At 34.6% G+C, this 21004-nt stretch overlaps 3 protein-coding genes across 5 annotated transcripts; all 3 read right to left on the reverse strand.

Moving 5' to 3' along the window:
* Nucleotides 1-1585: 1585 nt before the first annotated feature.
* On the reverse strand, nucleotides 1586-5652 carry LOC124445566 (gamma-butyrobetaine dioxygenase-like). 2 transcript variants are annotated; one of them, XM_046996291.1, is made up of 7 exons: nucleotides 5421-5601; nucleotides 5249-5342; nucleotides 4736-5017; nucleotides 2769-3026; nucleotides 2570-2681; nucleotides 2129-2328; nucleotides 1586-2051 (listed from the first exon to the last, which is right to left on the reverse strand). In XM_046996291.1, exons 1-7 carry the CDS (start codon nucleotides 5470-5472, stop codon nucleotides 1715-1717), a joined length of 1335 nt encoding a protein of 444 aa, XP_046852247.1. In that variant the 5' UTR covers nucleotides 5473-5601; the 3' UTR covers nucleotides 1586-1714. The 2 variants fall into 2 exon arrangements, with proteins under 2 accessions (XP_046852247.1, XP_046852249.1); XM_046996293.1 differs by lacking the exon at nucleotides 1586-2051 and having other exon boundaries at nucleotides 2216-2503; nucleotides 5421-5652.
* Nucleotides 5653-7621: 1969 nt separating this feature from the next.
* Nucleotides 7622-19504, reverse strand: LOC124445568 (gamma-butyrobetaine dioxygenase-like). Of its 2 annotated transcripts, XM_046996296.1 has the most exons (6): nucleotides 19090-19504; nucleotides 9351-9608; nucleotides 9157-9268; nucleotides 8436-8635; nucleotides 7958-8342; nucleotides 7622-7917 (listed from the first exon to the last, which is right to left on the reverse strand). In XM_046996296.1, the coding sequence occupies exons 1-5, from the start codon at nucleotides 19437-19439 to the stop codon at nucleotides 8006-8008; spliced, it is 1257 nt and encodes a 418-aa protein (XP_046852252.1). In that variant the 5' UTR covers nucleotides 19440-19504; the 3' UTR covers nucleotides 7622-7917; nucleotides 7958-8005. The 2 variants fall into 2 exon arrangements, with proteins under 2 accessions (XP_046852252.1, XP_046852251.1); XM_046996295.1 differs by having other exon boundaries at nucleotides 7622-8342.
* LOC124445570 lies at nucleotides 13390-15572 on the reverse strand. The gene is made up of 5 exons (XM_046996298.1): nucleotides 14945-15572; nucleotides 14538-14863; nucleotides 14316-14463; nucleotides 13967-14171; nucleotides 13390-13737 (listed from the first exon to the last, which is right to left on the reverse strand). The coding sequence occupies exons 1-5, from the start codon at nucleotides 15161-15163 to the stop codon at nucleotides 13418-13420; spliced, it is 1218 nt and encodes a 405-aa protein (XP_046852254.1). The 5' UTR covers nucleotides 15164-15572; the 3' UTR covers nucleotides 13390-13417.
* Nucleotides 19505-21004: the final 1500 nt, after the last annotated feature.

Raw genomic sequence — 21004 nt, forward strand, 5'->3', positions numbered from 1 at the left:
TTCTTCTGCATTTGAAGAAATTGAAAAGTTGATTGAAGATAAAATCATCAGTAAAAAAATAAACCAGGCAAAGCTTTATGACGTGATTTTAAAATATTATGAAAAGATGAAAAAGATCGTCGTCGATAATCACATTAGAATGGAATGTGAAAATGAAAGTACAATTTCGTTGACAGGTTTACGTATTAAGGTTATTGAAACAAGCACATTGATTAAGGATTTTATAAATCAGTTCTTTGAAGAAGAAAAAAGATTGAATCAAATGAATTACATTTCTGAAAATGTTCAATGGTGTTATCACGATGTATACAATAATTTAATCACTTACGATACGAAACTAAATGCTATGATAGAGATTGCCCGTATGGATGGTAAATCAACTGTAGAAATAACAGAACGTAACGGTCACTTCATTATCGATTTCTCAAAATGCCACAAACAAAATAACTGGTGAAACAATGAAACTAAAAAGAAAGTTGCTTGGTGCTACTTCAGGTTTGTGTTGTTTTACCTTGAAAGTAACAACGTTCACTGTTTTATCTGCACTTCAACAGTAGAACACTCTTTTACTTAAAACTTTTGTAAATCATTTCTTCTGACTACATATATTCCTACTTATTACAGATTTTTCTGTTCCATCAAATTGGTCTCCTCAATCTTCCAATCAAATTGTCTGGCTTGTTAAATTAACACCGACATCATTGGAATATATTGAAGTTCAAAATCATTTCTTCGCTTGCGGTGGCAGCCCAAATCAACTGTACGAGATTCACCGAATACAAAACCCTCAATTATATTCTAGGTACCAGGCCTTTAAGAGTTCTATGCGCGGTAACGTAAATGAAATGCGTCTTTTCCACGGAACCAGTGCAGATAACATTGATTCAATAAATACAAACAACTTTAGTCGTAGTTTTGCTGGAGTAAATATTTACATTTCTAGGAGTTGCATATGGAAATGGAGTGTATTTTGCTAAGAATGCATCATATTCCATTAAATACGCTCGAAAGGGAAATTCATGTTCAAAACCAAAAATGTACATTGCTAAGGTGCTTGTAGGAGATTACACTTGTGGAAAAAGGAGAATGAAAGCACCGCCATCCAAAAATGATCCTGAAAATCCTGGTCTACTGTATGATTCTTTTGTCGATAACACAAATAATCCAACTATGTATGTTATATTTCAAGATAATCAGTACTATCCTGAATATCTTTTAACTTTACAATAATTTAGTATCAGTCTTAAAATGTTCATCTATTTTATATGTAAAATCTATTTTTCTTGTTGTGAGTAGCTAATTTTAAAATTTAATAGATAATAGTCTCTCTGTAGCATGCCTTCATAGCGTTTTAGATTTTCAGTTATGTTTTTCATTCTTTATATAGGCCCGTTCACACGATCCGATTTTTTCGAATCCTAAAAATGGATCGTGTGAATGAGTCTTATCAAAGTGAGTTCATTTGTTTTACATAATTGCCTTTGCTTGAACAGGAAAATGTACATGAAAAAAGTTTCTTCACCATTCTGCAATTCCACATAATAATACAACAACTAGTGAGGATTTCTAAAATAACAAGCCTGAATGTTAATTGATGACTTTAATACTGATTCTGCACTTACAACTTCATGTTAGAGTATATGAAAGTATAAAAATCCATATCTTAATCAAAGTTCTTACATTTACTGTTAAGTTGATGACATAATATTGCGCATTATACTGGAGATGAAACGCCATGTTTTTCAGCAAGCAATCGTATTTTTGAGTGGACACAATCTAAGTTCATATAAGAAACTTGTAACCATCTACTCTTGCTGTCTTTTTCGATTTCGAATGCACTTCTTGCATGAAGAACACGGAAATTGTTGAAAGTCATAGCTTCACCAGACATTATCTTAAACCAAAAAGATGATTCGTCATCATTCAATAATTCTGTAAAACGTCCATAAGCTTTATAAAACGCTTTCATATGTTTTGGCTCCAAAGGCATGTTCCTATCGCGATAATCGTTCCTGTAGCAAACTTGAGACAGTTTACCAAAGAAATCAAGACTATGAAAAAACAAAGTGTATAAGATGGCTAAGCATGTCAACACAGATTTCATAATGATTCAATAAATATCTCAAACCTAATAAGCCTTTGACGTGAAGTGAAATTGTAATCACAAATTTCAGATCGGCCTTTCGTACAAAAAGCTACAGGCGTTCCAGCAAGCAAATAAAATGATTCGGGATCTTCTTTAAAAAGTCGGTAAGCAGCATAAAAACCATCAGACCAGCGATTTGCGCCTCCTTTTGAAGAATGTTGTAAACAATGGAACATGCCAATCTAAAAGGAAAAAAACTTCTCATCATAATTCAAACGTACACGGCTTGGTAAAACTATCTTTTTGGTGTATTATTTCAAAGATTAAACTGCCAAGAGCATGGAATTGATATAAATTCTTGTCAATGTATGAGTTTTCCGACGAAGATGCTAGAAGTTTGTAAAAATCGTCAGTGACCTTGGCGAAAATATGATTGTGAACTTAACTATGAAAACAGTGAATGAAAACTAAGTATTTACATACCATAGGTTGGTGATATGTGAAAGTGTAGTCTGTATGTAATTGTAACTCAGCAGATGTATAACCAATATCTGTTGCATTATCTCGACTGTGTGTTTTCACGTCATGGATTATACTGAAATAAATGTGATGTAAACAACAACTTTAATGAAGCCATAAATTTTATCAATAAATACTTGTAAATAAAATGGAATAAATTTACCCATAATTTGTCGACACAAGATAACCAACACGATTTCCTAATTTCTGTAGTTGCAGTTTCTCAACAGGAATGTTTTCTATCTTTGCAATACCAGTTTTGAAAGCTAATTCTACAAGCCATTGATATAAAGTATAATCATTTTCCATAAGCCGTTGATAATCAAAAACAGGCATGGCCTTATTTTTAAACGACGTTAGATCTCCCCAAAATTTTACATGGTTTGCCAATATCTCGGTTTCTTGAGTCTGAGGTTTGTGCCTACAACATTTGTAAAAATAATTTCATAAATTATAATTAAGTTTTTAGAAGACGATCGAACTGTTTACAAATGAATGAAAAAAATTCGTACGTCTATACTCAGAAGTTGCAACAGATCCAATGAAAATTTACCGATAATGTGCCCTAGTAGTAGCCACATGAGATGATGTAAGGCTGTAGGACATTTAGACAAAATACATTTCATGCAATTTTATATTTCACACTAGTTAATGTGATACGTGCAGCAGAAAGTATGTGAATATGATCAATGTTTGTGATTAAAAGTGTCAATCAATTTTTTATTTAACGGTTTTGTTTTTTTACCATAGAGCATTTTTTGTAACTGTATTATCCAAAAGGTGGTTTTAAATAATTCTGACCGCAAGATCAACTTTACTTAGTAGTTTAAATCAAGGAGACATTGCAGTTCAGACTGCTGGAATGTGACTTCTGAAAACTTGTCTCATGTTAAATTTATCGAATAATCTGTTAAATATTACATTATCTGTCGAGTGTCGAAAACACATGGATAATAATCTAAGATCACAAGCATTTTCAAACATTGTTTATAGGCCACTAATAACTGATCTTTTTTAGTAAAATAGAGACTTTGTCGTGGGGTGAAATTTATAAAGTGTCTTAAAAAGAGCAACTACCACGGTAAATGGTATTACTTTATTATTTGACCATTCACCATGGTATTTTATCTTTTTAAAACTGATCTTTTTCTTACTCACAAATTGTTAGTTGTTGCTCACGATATACACGACCACAAAAACAACTTAATTTGATTGAATCTGATTGTATAGCATTGTTCAAAATGTCCAAAGACAGAAGTTTGTTTATTCTCCTTGTATAAAATGAATTATGTTTGTTTTTGACTGTTCATATCGATGTTTCTAAAATAAAATAATAGCATGCCACTTGACAGTGCTCACATCGTGTAGAGTAAAGTTCTTATATTATGAAACGCGATACGTACGTTAAGTTTGAGCCATGTTGTTTCGTTATTATTTCTTAACAACGTTTTCATTTCAAATAACTCATGTTTGATCTTCGATTGCAATAACTGCACAAAGTTTGATACTATATCATGCTCTTGCATTCATTGTTATTATGATCTTATTGCGCAAAACCGGAAACAAAGTTGCAGTAAAATATAACAGTAATATAGAATTTTTTTATATTTAAGGAAAGTTAAGATGTTCCTTTAGTTAGATTACGTTATTATGTAACATAAGTTGGTGAGAGTGACAGCATCTTGGCGTAATGAAGTGCATGTCTAATGTCACCGCCTTACATTGCATAAAGATTTTTTTCTCATATTAGATTATATAAACGTATTAATGTGTTTATTCTCTGGTGTTGGCTTTTGAACATTGAACTAAATATTACATCATGTAAATCTATTATAGTTCAATGCTTTGGAATTAGATTATATTGACCAATAATGGTGTCGTGCGTGTGTTTTTATGTAAGTATTAATAAATGCATAACAATACAACAATTTTCCACTACTATCTAAGCCAAAGAATTTCAAATTCGATAGCCGGTTGATGTTTCAAAAGAAAGACAAGCCATTCAAAAAAAAACTAGTGGCTTCTGGCAGTATATTTCTTGTTACGCAAGTTTTTCGCTAACAATTTTTTCCCGTGATTTGAGCTAATTAAATTTTCGGCTGCCTAACATAATATCTTTCCTTCACCAACCTCAATAATTGCAATTCTTCAGTTGTAAATAAACTGGTGTGATCATCGTTCCATATCACGTTTAACACATTGGAGTCAATATAGACATGTTTGGGTACAACATTCATATCTAAATCCAAAGGAGATATTATCCGTCCTTTCGTAATTGGGTTTTGGTATTTACTGCAATTTTCACGAAGATAAATATGTGGAAATTCATCGATATTTCCATCTTTCCATTGAATACTAAGAAATTCGTCATCAACTACAACACTGTTGAGTAATTGATTTTGTTGAGTTGAACTAAATCGAAATAAATTCAACACGTTTTGATTTTTCACGAACAACTTGCGTCCAAGCAGTCGCCACATTTTATGCTTGATCAATAAAACATAGTTCCTGTTTACGCGCGTGAAGATTCTTTGCAAGAGGACTCATACTCTATTGTATTCATATTGTATACAATACGTATCACAATTAATTTATAAAAACTAGTAAAGTGGAGCATGCATTTGAGAAATAAAAGATGTTTACCGTGTTTGCACAGGCTTATGCAAACCGAGGAGACCTTTGGTCTTGGGCTTGCGCTGAACTGCTCTTAAGTTCTCCCCAAGGTCGAGGGTTGCACCTGCTCGAGATTTTCAATAAAGTTGTCGAAACGTTATTCAACAACAACAACAACAGTCCTTCTCAGGACTCTACTAACCTGGACTTCTACATCCACAAACATGTAACGATACTCCTGTATGGAAAGCCATAGCTGTCTTAGGTCGTACAAATTTATTTCAATGGGTGCTTTGATCATTACACGCGGTGCTTTGACCATTATACGCGGTGCTTTAATCATTATACGTGGTGCTTTGACCATTTTACGCGGTGCTTTGACCGTTATACGTGGTGCTTTGACGATTATACGCGGTGCTTTGACCATTATACGCGGTGCTTTGACCATTATACGCGGTGCTTTGACCATTATACGCGGTGCTTTGGACATTATATTCGGTGCCTTGGCCATTATATTCGGTGAGCCGCTATTGTTGGTCAGCGCTGACGCATCAGTTTAAAAATTCTTCATTTTGTTTTTTTCATAATTTCAAAATGGAGTCCAAAATGTCATTTATTTTACAAAAGTTGCGTTATTGTATAGTATCTCACAAATAATCAATGTCTCAAATGCAAACAAGACATACTTACCCATAAAATTCAACTTGCAATGTTTTTTGATAATCTGTTAACCACAATATTTCATCCAAGGCTGTCTTCAAAACATTGCCACAGTCAATCATTATAAAGTTGGTATCCCCTTCATTCACTTCACCTAAAGCTTGGACTTCTAAATCTCTGCCAATTACCATCTTCTTTTGGAAACAGCACAATATTTCAACAGCACTCAATACATTATATTGTTCACAATAGGCTACTGTATCATCGACAATGTCGTCCACAATCTTATCAATGTTAGAGATCTCTGATTCTTTTATGTCTATGACCTCACTAGACATTTGTAGGGTGGTTGGTACACTTGCTATTACTCACTAGACATTTGTAGGGTGGTTGGTACACTTGCTATTGTCTCTGTTTTGGTATGTGACAAAGATGCTTCAGATGATGCAGGAAGTGACATTAAGGAGTTGCAAGAGGATGGTGCTTGACCAGATATAACAAATTCTCGACTTTCCTCCTGAGCAAACTGACCAGATTCAGCGTCTTGGCCATCTTCATCACTAGTGTCCAGTCCTTCCATACACGACCATAAATGGCCTCCAACCCGACGAACAAGAATCACCTGGTTGCACATTTTGCATCGCTCCTTCACTTCAGACTGGCTTTGCTGGATCAATGGCTCTTTGGACAAAGACATTTGAAGTGGTCGTAAATATATCTTACCTTGACCGCCACCCAAATTTGCAGGGTCAAATCACGACAGTTGGGGGCACAGCACACCATTTCTAAATAGAGTTTTATCTATTTTACTGCTAATCGGGCCTTAAAAAGGATCTCCTTGTCCAGCGACGATGGTGCTTTGCTTGCGAGATGCTCAGCCAAGCAGACAAAAGTCGGTGTCCAAGGATGGCTCTTCGATAATGAACGCTTACGAATATTCCCGGGTTCAAACCATTTACTTTTTTGCCACTGTCATACATATCCCTCATCAATATATTCATCAAAATTTAAAAGTGTAGTGTGCCTTGTGGCCATTTCATTCTCATTGCCTGTAGAAATTGCATCCACCTGTTTCCTGAGTTTTACAAACCTGAATTATTTTTAATTCTGGTAAATATAAAAGGGTAATGGCAGAATCTTTTCGGCACGTCGAATAATACAATACTACATCGAGGGCAAGTGTACCAAGTCAAAAGTCCTTTTGTTCGACTGTTTAAATGGTCGATACTTGAGACACAAGTAAATCTTTCGTCTTCTTGTTCAAAATCGTGACTTCGTTATTTTAAGTTTTAGCTCATTCTTGCTTCACAATATATGTCGTTGAAACTCATCTTTCCCTCGCATTGGCAACGCCACGAACTCAAGAAACCCGGTGATCAACCATCTTTGACAAAAATTCTATTACGATGTAAATGCGAAGCAAATCATTCAAAGATACACCGAACGAATTCAATAACAGAATTCACAATTAAAAACTTCGTTTACTTCCTTCGCTGACCACGAACAATTTCTACGTATTGAACATCAGTGGTTATCAATATTCTAATCATTGAATTAGCTTGATAATTATTATGCCAAACGGAAGTGTTAAACGCATGCATTGATAGATAATACCCTCTGCCAACATGTTATTACAAACTAAACGCTTGCTTTTAGGGATTTAGTAATCAAATGTTCTGCCTCGAGAGATTTCATAAAAGTCCCTTGAGCTGTGTCATCAGTCTTTAACTAAATCTCTCTTGGTTTGCGAGACATATATAATCACTTTAATACCTCAAAAAGCACGAGTTTACTTATAACATGATAATGTTTCATGTCAATCAAAACTATAAGATAATACTAACACCTTAAACTAGCGTACATAGAAATAATCTTAAAAATTCTTTATATACTTGCACTTATTTTTACTTCAGTACATTGTTGTTTTTATCTTGCTTTTGGGGCCCTTGGAAGCATGGGGCCAGTTCTGAGTGGCTGGCCGACAAGATATCGTCTAAATTCTAGCATTCTCAAAAAATAATCATCACAAATCGTCATGTCTTAGTATATGAAAGGAAAATTCATGTTGTAAAATTTAATCTACCTGCATTTACTGTAAAGTAGATGACCTGACATATCGTTTGCGCATCATACTGGAGATGAAACGCCATGTTTTTCAGCAAGCAATCGTATTTTTGAGTGGACACAATCTAAGTTCATATAAGCAAGTTGTAACCATCTACTCTTGCTGTCTTTTTCAATTTCGAATGCACTTCTTGCATGAAGAACACGGAAATTGTTGAAAGTCATAGCTTCACCAGACTTTATCTTAAACCAAAAAGATGATTCGTCATCATTCAATAATTCTGTAAAACGTCTATAAGCTTTATAAAACGCCTTCATATGTTTTGGCTCCGAAGGCATGTTCCTATCGCGAAATTCGTCGTTGAAACAAACTTGAGACAGTTTACCAAACGAATCAAGGCTAAAAAGAAAAAATGAAGCTGTAGAAGATGACAATGTCAAAACAAAAAATTCTTTCAACATTGTTTCATTATGACTAAAGACTTCCTCAAACCTTATACATTTTTGCTGTGAAGTTGTATGAAAATCACCAACTTCAGATCGGCAGATGTTTCGATAAGCTACAGGCGTTTCAGCAAGCAAATAAAATGATTCGGGATCTTCTTTGAAAAGTCGGTAAGCAGCATAAAAACCATCAGACCAGCGATTTGCGCCTCCTTTTGAAGAATGTTGTAAACAATGGAACATGCCAATCTAAAAGGAAAGAAGTTTTAACCATAACGGCTTAGAAAATGGCAAATTTATCGTTTTGATAATTAAATAGAAGCAGATTCCGAAAAAATAGCCATCTCGAAATACAAAATTTGATTACAACAATTAACAGACAAATAATCTAGTGTGAATTTACGACTTTATTTTAACGTTAGGTAAAAAATATTAGGTTTATGTAAATAAAGTCGAAATTTACAATCAGTTTTACGTCTTCTCATGTTTTAATTCAAATGTTAAATTTCAAAATGGCTTTTATCTTAGGAATCGGTTTCTTTTTATACTTTTTAAAACTGTCAGCGGGACATGATGTTTTATGATGTCAGATGTGGCATGTTATTTGAAAGTTTAGACAGAATATAATTAAATTGATAAAAATTCTTTCCACTGTATGAGTTTTTCGACCAAAATGCCTGCAGTTTGTAAAAATCATCAGTGACCTCGAAGAAAACATGATTATGAACTTGACTATGAAAACAGCGAACAACAACTAAGTATTTACATACCATAGGTTGGTGATGTGTGAAAACATAATCTGTGTGTAATTGTAAGTCATCAGATGTATAACCAATTTCTGTGGCAATATCTTGACTGTGTGTTTTCACGTCATAGTTTGAACTGAAATATATTTTTGTGTTAGCACTGAATAATTGTAAATAAGTCAATAAATGTAAATAAATATAAAATGAAATAAATTTACCCATAATTTGTCGACATAAGATAACCAACACGATTTCCTAATTTCTGTAGTTGTAGTTTTTCAACAGGAATGTTTTCTATCTTTGCAATACCAGTTTCGAAAGATATTTTTACAAGCCATTGATATAAAGTATAATCATCTTCTATAAGCTGTTGAAAATCAAAAACAGGAATGGCATTATCTTTAAACGACGTTAGATCTCCCCATAGTTTTGCATTGTCTGCCAAAACTTCGGTGGCTCGAGTCTGAGGTTTGTACCTACAACATTTGTAAAAATAAATTACTACAATATTAATTTTTATTGAGATACGATTCTTCTTTCGTTCCACCAAACGCCTTTCCTGCCTGTTTCCTTTCAAGGATAAAGTGCCCAAAACTCTGAAATCGAATGTTCTTTATTCTTTCACGTGTCGATGCAGCTCTGCATCGTATGTGGGTCAAATCACCCGCCATCCATCTACACACTCAAATTTCAGAGCATTTGGACATCACTCTTTTGACTGGTAAACCTTCAAAACAACCCTACATTCCACTCTACTATCCCACCTTAAATCTACCGCTACCTTTGAGGTTTTTAAAATACTTTCGTCGTACTTAGACGCCCAAGAGATTCTTATTCACGAAAGCCTCTTTATATACAAAATGAAACCATCACTTAAAGTCCAAGGAAACTCCATTTTCTTTCGGTTGCTCTAATCTAATTTCGTCTGTCCTTATGTCTGTATACTTTGTGATTGTGTGTATTTTCGTATCTTACACGATTTCCACTTATCCCACTTCATCTTATTCAATATTTGCTAACACGTTTTTCTTCTCACCTAATATTATGTAAATAACTACTATATATATTCCTCATTACTTCATTTAGTTGTAATTTAATACTGTCTGATGATGTCTTGAGAGTCAAGATGAAACGTTACGCTGTTGAATAATTATTTCCACAATTTCGTAAAAGCACTATTGCTAATGCGCATTTAATATACACGACAAGTTTTTAGAATAGACATGTTTCGACATCTCATGATGCCGTCTTCAGTATGAGTGAAATAATAAATGATACAAGGTTTATATAAAAGTAATATGATACATAAATTACAACAATAATAAGGAAATAAGATAAATCAATGGGGAGCGTCCGAGCGTATTATAAACCAGAATCAGGGAACACACCACAACAGACAAAAACTCTCATATCTACCGACACCTTCTTAAATCTCACTCATGTAAAACCAAATATTCACCCTCTTGCTTCAAAATCATCCCACAAGCACCCCCCATCATCAAAGAAGCACCCCACATTAACAAAACTAACCCTGACCTCAATGTTCAAGTTTTTAAATTCAATACAATATTTAGTTTATAATACGCTCGGACGCTCCCCATTAATTTTTCTTATTCTCGTTTCATTGTTGTAATTTATGTATCATATTACTTTTATATAAACCTTGTATCATTTATTATTTCACTCATACTGAAGATGGCATCATGAGATGTCGAAACATGTCTATTCGGTCCGTGGGCGTTTCGTTCATTCAAAATTTAAATTCACAAATACAAATATTTAATTAACTTCATATCCTGAATTCAATTTTCAAAAATTGAATTCACATTTTTTTGCGAATTCAATTTTCATTTGATTAATATAAAAGTAAAATCCACTTTAAAAATTTGATTTTAAGTTGTTGAAATATACCTATGAATTACCAATTTACGCATTCTGAAATCCATCAAATTTTGCTATAAGTTTAATGCGACATTGCTTTGTGCATAGACTTCCTATGGCCGAACGGGGAGTCAAAGTCTACAGCGTTCGGTCATTTGAGAACTTTATTTTATGACGATATTATGATCGATATAAAATATCTGAGCCCATTTTGGCTGTCGTCTACGTCGTTCGGTGCTACATTTTTTCGCGAAAGTATTTTTTCGCGAAAGTCATGGATGAGATAGTAAGTGTCGAGGCAGTCAGAGATCTAGTCGTGAGAAAAAAGCTGACGCACAAGCAAATAAGCGAGGAACTGCGACGAGCAAATCCTGGCGTTCGAGGTCTAAGCGAAATGAGTGTGCGACGCTTTTGTTCTGCACATGACATTCACCGCATGTCGAAAATAACCAAATGAATATCATATGTTTAGAGAATTGCAATGAAAAATTATAATACACTAATGATACAACACTTTTCTAAAGTAAAATACCAAATATTTCATTTTTCTACCAGCCAGAGTAACAATAAGAATTAAGTAACAAAGACATATAGCAAAGGACGTGAACCTTGACCTCCCAAACGCCTTGATCAAGAGCAACAACGTGTTAGCTTCCTACTTCTTTGCAAAAGTTCCTTGATTTCACTTAATTAAATTATCATTTCCTACTTATGCTGATTGTAGGAAGTTGACTCCATTGTTCGTTTTGATTAGTATGTGTGAGTGGTGCAACGGGAAGTACTTTGCTACCGTATGTCTCCCTGTCACGTCAGTAAAGGCATTCACTTTCCACAACCGGCACATTTCATTCACCCACTGCTCTGCATTGACATTGCTCCAAGTTCGTCAACGTGTGTCAACTGGGAAACCTTAATGGCAGATAGCGCAATTTACGCAATGGATCCATCGTACAATTTCATTTGTAACGAGAAAGAAGTGAATATGAGAAAGTCCACTGTAACAGCAGAACGATTAGGACGATATTTCAACGTATGTATTACAAATGTAACAAAATAACTTGATGTAATATCATGTAAGTCAAGAACTTTCAACTTATATTTGCAGTTCATCCCAAGCACAATTTCCATCAAGGAAGAGTTTGGGACGCGTCTGGAGTTTCCAAACGACAGCGGAAAATTTAACTTTGTTGGATTCGATAATGGAACAAGCTTCGAAGTTGCGGGTGAAGAAAACGGTCCAGGTTCGCGTGCTATCCTTGGTGCTTCCCCCTTCGCGACCAACTCTTTCTCGACTATCGCTAGTAGGCCATGGGCTTTAAACGCATCGAAAACGGGAGGAAGCTCTGGATTCTGCAGCAATGCAAGCCAGAGCAACAGCGTAAAACCGAAAGCAACGGTGAAAGTGCTTTTCGCCGATCTCTCACCGACTGGAAAGCCCGTCATCAATTCTTCCAGCCCCAAGCAAACGTTTATACCAATACATCGAGAAGAGGATGCGAATGTTGCACACTTGCTGGCAATGGCCGAAACTAACTTCAACGAGAACAACTTGATGTTGGTATCGAATGGTGGCTTTCAATATATTGATGAACCAGGAACAAGAGGTAAAATTCTCAAGTATTGTCATGTTACTTGTAGTTTGCAAAAACGATATGATACATACTGAAATGTTCATCATGAATGCCAAATTCATGAAGATTATCAACTTTACAAAGTAGTCACATAGTCAATAGATTATGACAAATTTTTGTTTAAGGCACTGCCTTTTGGAAGACTGGTTCAAGAAAAATACATGCTGTGAAGAAACCAGAAAGAAAACGGAGAAGCAAAGCAGAAATTATTCACAGTTCTGATTCAGAGGAGCAGGACAGTGAAGATTATCAGCAGTGTATGAAAAAGAAACGAAAATCCATTGGTGCGCTTCAAATTTCGAATAAATTGAATGAAATACAAAAAGTGCTCAAGGAAAACAACGCAGAACTTTCAAAAGTTCTGAAATTTAGCAAAGAGAACACAGTTCCTATGGCTTTAAAGAACTTAGTGAAAGACTATTTCTCATGCAAGATATGTCACAAGGCACCTATGGATGTACCAATATTGGCATCAACATGTTGTGGTTCAATAATAGGATGCGAATCCTGTGTGCAACTGTAGTATGGGACTGGTAGTAATGTCTTTGACAAATGCTGTCCAAACTGCAGAGCTGACCGGGGTTACTCACACACATTTCGATTGGTTGGCATAGATGAATTCCTTACCAGTCTTCGAGAACTCGCAGGAGACAATAATGAGTAAATTATGTATTCGGAACAAACTCAAAACCATGTTGTCTGATATAGCCATGCACTAATGCCATAAAATAAAAGTAACAGTTGATTATGTATATTTCTTTCATATTTATTTTTTATGTTGAAGGGGAAAGGTGTGTTGTAATGTTAATAAAACTAATTACAGCATTAAAAAAGGAATTTGGCTTACTATTTACAATCTCATTAAATATCGTAGCAAAACTAGGGTTTCGGCTTTTGAATTCTTTGTCTCTGATTATTTGAAGATGTTGAAATTCCAGTAAGGGATCAGTTCCAAAATTACCAAAACTTTTTATTTGACCCCCACTTCTTTCATACTGTTGAACAGCAATCTCAGGAAGGGGAATTTCAGTACCGTGAAGTACACATACTCCCCTGTAAGTGTTGTTCCTCAGCTCTACTGGCTTACCTTTTCCTAAACAACAAAAGAATGAAAATTTTTGTTACTGATAACATGGTAAAATGAAAGATATAGGGCATCCTGATGAAGTCGGGGATTATTCACGATGGGTCCTTTTTTAAGGGGGGAGAGGTGCTTGAATTAGATTTGGGTGGTCACTTGTTGCCGTAGCATGTCAGACTCTTTCTTGTTAAATTTCTGCTACCTTTTTGTTATGATTATCAATTTGTCATTAATAATTTACCTGGAATGGTATGACAATTCCATGCTGGGAGGAGCTCTTGTATTCCAGCCTGAACAACCTGGATTACTATGGTAGATACGCAGAACTGATGAACAACGTTGACCATATCAATTAGCTCTTCTTGAGCCATCCTGTTCAACTGGGTTTTGATTGAGTAATTAATCCTGCCGTTCACTTCAACCCAAAGCCGTTCAACCATGTGGTTCTTAAATATAAAAACAAACATTACTAAATTGTTACTGCAGACAATTAATGCTAAAAGCGAGTAGGACTCTGATAAACAAAGGGCTATAGAATACTACTTCATAATATTTCGAGTTCATAATAAAACAGTGAATATTTATGCAACCTTGGTGGATGGTGTCTGTTTGTATGGTACTCGAAGCGTGTTTCTTCTATGTGCAGACAAACTTTGTTGCACAAACAAAGTGAGATAAAACTCCTTTCCACAGTCAACACGAACTTGGTCCCATACACCATATTGTTCAATAATAGGCCTATAGAAACATGTTCATGAAACATATAGATCTCAATAATGCTATGAACATGGCAAAAAAAGTTCATTTGACACCTGAATACAGAGCGATAAATTTTCACATTATTTTTCACAGGCATCGAAGCAGCTGCCATAATCATGCTGCTGTATCCATCAACTGCCAAGACTGTCGTGCACCCATACATGACCAACTTTTCATTTTGATCCATGTGAAGTTTGTGACCAAAGTAATCTGCACTGTATGGCACTGGATTCAATAGCTTTGCTGTGTTTTGTTCTCTTTGTTGACAATAATCTGGTGCAACTCTATGAAGTGACCTTGAAAGGCGCTTTTCATTAACTTTAACAATTGCAGCTTCAAGCTTTCCTTTCATCATTTTGCGACCATAAGTTGGGCCAACCTGCGTAGGTGTTTCAAAAAAGCCTTGAATAATGATTATAAAAGCATGATAAAGCCATATTGTTTTATTGAATAAAATTACCTGTGAAACGGCTACAGACACAGCACAATCTAGCTCTTGGTCTGTAACTTTCGACATGCGGTGAATGTCATGTGCAGAACAAAAGCGTCGCACACTCATTTCGCTTAGACCTCGAACGCCAGGATTTGCTCGTCGCAGTTCCTCGCTTATTTGCTTGTGCGTCAGCTTTTTTCTCACGACTAGATCTCTGACTGCCTCGACACTTACTATCTCATCCATGACTTTCGCGAAAAAATGTAGCACCGAACGACGTAGACGACAGCCAAAATGTGCTCAGATATTTTATATCGATCATAATATCGTCATAAAATAAAGTTCTCAAATGACCGAACGCTGTAGACTTTGACTCCCCACCCCCGTTCGGCCATAGGAAGTCTATGCACAAAGCAATGTCGCATTAAACTTATAGCAAAATTTGATGGATTTCAGAATGCGTAAATTGGTAATTCATAGGTATATTTCAACAACTCAAAATCAAATTTTTAAAGTGGATTTTACTTTTATATTAATCAAATGAAAATTGAATTCGCAAAAAAATGTGAATTCAATTTTGGAAAATTGAATTCAGGATGTGAAGTTAATTAAATATTTGTATTTGTGAATTTAAATTTTGAATGAACGAAACGCCCACGGACCCTATTCTAAAAAAACTTGTCGTATATATTGAATAATTATTTCTTTTTTATACATTATTCTTGTATTGAATGGCTGTTTTAAAAGCACTTCCCTGGGCTTTAATATTTATAATAAGAATTCGCTTCCCGCCTGATATATCCCTGCCTGAGGCGTAACGTTAATTGCCCTACTGATTTCTTTTGAAAGTGATTTGAATTAACGTTCTAGTTACGCCTCTGATCCTGGTCACTATTCTATGGGGCGCGAAGTGTTTCTTTATTATTTACGGAATTTTTAATGTTTAATTTCATTATTTATTAAATAACCAAACGTAATAGGTTGGTTATTTCAAATAACCATTTTTTGGACTAGCATAAGTTTGGTTATATCAAATAATCAATTGACAAAATTTGGTTATTTAATAAATAACCATTTTTATTTCGGCGCCGATTTGGTTATATCAAATAAACAATTGTACGCTACTTGGTTATTTAATAAATAACCATTTTCAATTCGGTAATCAAATTGGTTATATCAAATAACCAATTGTACGCTACTTGGTTATTTAATAAATAACCATTTTTAATTCGGTAATCAAATTGGTTATATCAAATAACCAATTGTACGCTACTTGGTTATTTAATAAATAACCATTTTTAATTCGGTAATCAAATTGGTTATATCAAATAACCAATTGTACGCTACTTGGTTATTTAATAAATAACCATTTTTAATTCGGTAATCAAATTGGTTATATCAAATAACCAATTGTACGCTGCTTGGTTATTTAATAAATAACCATTTTTAATTCGGTAATCAAATTGGTTACATCAAATAACCAATTGTACGCTGCTTGGTTATTTATTAAATAACCATTTTTAGTTCGATACCGATTTGGTTATATCAAATAATCAAATAATTTTGTTACACTTGGCACACTTGAGATGACGTACGTTCGTGTTCTACTTACCCTCTCCCGCTGTGGAAAGTTATGTCTGGTCACTAGAGATGCTTTCCAGAGACACTCTTTTGTTAACATTTTTTTTATTTCTCAAAGTATTAATTCACATGATTAAAAGGAGCAAAACATAATTGTGATATACACAATGCGTTCTCTGTAGTAAAGAATTCCAGCTCAAGCTATATTTTTATAATTAGTTTTGGCATCAAGGTTAGGGTTGATGCTATGATTGTCAATGTTTCATTTGATTGTTTAGATAGTAATGACTGAAAATATACAAGATTTACATGAAAGGTATTGTATTCCTCTAAATCATGTTTTCTTTGAGATATACTTTTTTCTTTAGGAAGAGAGTTAACAAAGAACATTTGTTGAACTTTCTTCAACTGAAAGTTCCTATATGTGATATTGCAAGACATCTTTCAGTGTCAAGAATTACCATTTATAGATATATGGAGGAATATGGAATAAATTATGAGCGCTTTTCACAACTTTCAGAAGCTGAAATTGAGAGAGAAGTACAAATAATTAAAAACAGCCATCCAAATGCTGGAGAAATTATGGTGCAAGGTCATCTTGCATCTAGGAGATTGCATGTGCAGCGACAAAAAGTTAGGCAGGCAATACATGCTGTGGATCCAGAAGGTGTGCAAAATAGAAAGCGTAAACCAATTAAGCAAAGAGTCTACACAAATCCTTTCCCAAACTATGTGTGGCACATTGATGGCAACCATAAACTTGTAAGGTGGAGGATGGTCATTCATCATGCAATAGATGGGTTTAGCCGCGTGGTTATTTTTGCAAAATGTAGCTCAAACAATCGGGCGGAAACTGCACATAGCCATTTTGTTCAGGCTATATCAAAATATGGACGTCCTGCCAAAGTCCGCACAGATCTTGGTGGAGAGAAGGTTGACATTTGGCATGATATGACAGGATTTAGAGGGGAAGCCAGCATGCCGGTGCTAGTGGGTAAGTCAGTCCACAATCAACGCATAGAACGACACAACCGTGCTCTCAATGAGCAAGTGTTGTCTACATTTCGACAACAGTTTTATGGCCTTGAAAGTGAAGGTGCTCTTGATGTAAATAATGATACTGACATCTTTTGTCTTCATTGTGTTTACATTTCTCGCATTAATAATGCCATTGAAGAATTCGTTGCATCACACAACCAACATAAAATTTCCACAGAAAATAACCAAACACCTGAGCAACTATTCTGGTGCAATATAGGGCTTGCACATATGTACGAATGAGCCTTACCCCAGCATCCAAACCAGCCAGGCATTGAAGAGCTTTCAACAAGTGATTTGTCACATGTTTGTGTTCCAGACACCTTAAATCCATTGGGAAATGATCAGTCTGTATGTGACTTTGTCTTGTCACTAAATGGTCAAAATGCAGTGGATGCTTATAGAGATTCAGTTAGCCTTGTTGCAGAGAAAATGATGTAGGTTTTGCTCTAACATTATTTAAAATATGTACGCATTGCGTACGTGTGTGTAGCCTGTGAAAGTTATGGACGTAAGTGGAATAAAACTAATTAAAAAATTGTAAAGTTAATATTGAAACAAAACTTGCATGAAATTCAACTGAACACCCTTACTAGATTGCATGTCTACCCATATCACGTGACTGTGCTTTAATCGTACAAGTGCCACCCTCAACATTTTGTCTTAAGCTCTGTTTCCATATAATCGTCAATCGTCGGAAAAAATAGCTATTTTGGTGCAGCGATTGAATGGCAACATGGTTAGACGATCAGGAATGTTGATCGTCGATAAACATTTCCGATAAAATTATTCATATAATGAACTGATACTAAAATAAAACCAAAATATGCATTGCATTTCTAATTCTTCTAAAAAATAAGCATCAATCATCGAAGGTTGCTCTTGTAACGGACATCTTTCAATGATTTATGACTGACGTTTATGCTTAAAAGCTCAAGAGCAGCTCAAAACATTTTGTTGAAGCTTTTAGATTATACAGATTTTTTAAGCAATATAACCAACTGGAAGCGTACATGCTATAAGATCAATATATATATTTGTTTGTTTTTGTTTCTGCTTAAATCAGTGTATAATATTAAACCGGAAGCCATGTTTCATAACTTTCCACAGCGGGAGAGGGTAAGTAGAACACGAACGTTACGTCATCTCAAGTGTGCCAAGTGTAACAAAATTATTTGGTTATTTGATATAACCAAATCGGTACCGAACTAAAAATGGTTATTCAATAAATAACCAAGTAGCGTACAATTGTTTATTTGATATAACCAAATCGGCGCCGAAATAAAAATGGTTATTTATTAAATAACCAAATTTTGTCAATTGATTATTTGATATAACCAAACTTATGCTAGTCCAAAAAATGGTTATTTGAAATAACCAACCTATTACGTTTGGTTATTTAATAAATAATGAATTAAACATTAAAAATTCCGTAAATAATAAAGAAACACTTCGCGCCCCATACTAGCCAGCTAGGAACGTTTTTACTTAACTGTAATATGACAAGGGTATTTTTGCTTCATATTAAATTATAATATCTTTCTTTCACCAACCTCAATAATTGCAATTCTTCAGTTGTAAATAAACTGGTGTGACCATCGTTCCATATCACGTTTAACACATTCGAGTCAATATAGACATGTTTGGGTACAACATTCATATCTAAATCCAAAGGAGATATTATCCGTCCTTTCGTAATTGGGTTTTGGTATTTACTGCAATTTTCACGAAGATAAATATGTGGAAATTCATCGATATTTCCATCTTTCCATTGAATACTAAGAAATTCGTCATCAACTACAACATTGTTGCGTAATTGATTTTGTTGAGTCGAACTAAATCGAAATAAATTTAACAAATTTTGATTTTTGTAAAATAACTTTCGTCCAAGTAGTCGCAACATTTTATACTTGTAAATAAAACTAATTTCGTGTGTCTGTCCCTTTACTCCCTTAAAGGATAAAACTTAAAGACACGTGTATGTGTGTTTGATAGCACGTGAAAGACTGCGTGAAGAAACAAAACATACAGGTCTGTTTTATCCATATTATTTAGAATTCTTTGAAGTTTTTGCAATATAATAGCAAACACAAATGACAAAAAATTGACCTGTCTACGAAGTATTTCAGTCTTAACAGCAAATTTTATGTAAAACATTTGCCGAGTTATATTTAGATTGCCTTGAAATCTCAACAGCAGTAAAATTCCCAACGAATCACATTTGTTCGTGCTTGACAATGCAGCACGGTCAATCTTGTAAAACCGGCTAAAACGATGATTTTGATGAGCCGGAATTTCACAAGAGATATGTATATTTCCATAATTCGTAATAGCACGATTGAAATGATGCATTTAACGTAAAGGACAACTTTTTTTAAATTTTTTAGTGCAAACATGTTTTGGCAAACTTATGCCATCTTCAGTGCGGTATAATAAATAAATATTTGAATGGAGTTAAGAAAGAAATCGGATACAAGGAATGTTTATAGACAAAAGGGATGGAAGCGGAAGTTATTTACAATTATGTAGTGATTCGAGATGTTAAGTATTTACAAGTTAAAGATAGTGTTGACATGGTGAATTTGTTTGTTAAGATTAGGCTTGAGTTTTTTGATGTACAGTGCTTCTTTTAGTTTTAAAGAAGAAGAAGCACTGTCTAATATACGAAAGCAGGATTGTGAGTATTTAGATTCGCAGTGAGATGATGAGAGGAGGTGTTTGAATATGTGAAAGTTTTTATCGGAAGTGGTATGCTCTTTAACCCGTGAGGAGAGGTGGCGGCTGGTTTCGCCAATGTAGCGAGAATTACATCCCGCACAAGAGAATTCGTAAAACACATTGGATTTTAAGAGGAAAGGGATGGGGTCTTTGAAGCGGAAGAAGTTTTTGATTTTAAAAGAAGAGAATACTAGTTTTATGTCTAAGTTTGTGCAGAAACGTCTGACCAAGTAATGTTTTCGTTTTGTGATTTGGAGTTAAGGTTTTGGATTTAGACTTTTTAGTTATAAGTACGTCTAGGAAAAGTAATTTCTTGTCTTGCTCTTTGTCAAAAGTAACTTTAATTTTCTTGTGTTGTTGGTTCAGGTAATTGAAAAAGATGACGCATCGTTTTCGTTATTAAAATACAAAAATATCGTCTACGTAGCGTCTGTAAAAAGTACGTCAGGTCCGTTGTAGTGTTCTATGCAATAGACCTTTTCAAGGTTATCGTAGCCATATTGCAGGGGTGCAAAACATTGGGCCGAGCGCGGTCACGCAATGAGCCATATAAATTACTAATAAATGCGCAAAAATTACCTTTTACATATTGGCCATTTCTTCCAAATATATTTCTCAAACTCGTCCATTTTAATAGTAGCATTATTATTTGCGATTTTTTATACATGTGAGTTCAATTTTGTGGTAATCAAAAAGCGGAAAGTTAAAGAAAACATTTGTTTTCTTTGAACAACTTGACCATCGTTTGAG

Source organism: Xenia sp. Carnegie-2017, unplaced genomic scaffold, assembly GCF_021976095.1.
Source record: "Xenia sp. Carnegie-2017 unplaced genomic scaffold, XeniaSp_v1 HiC_scaffold_22, whole genome shotgun sequence".
In the NCBI taxonomy this organism is placed as follows: Eukaryota; Metazoa; Cnidaria; class Anthozoa; order Malacalcyonacea; family Xeniidae; genus Xenia; species Xenia sp. Carnegie-2017.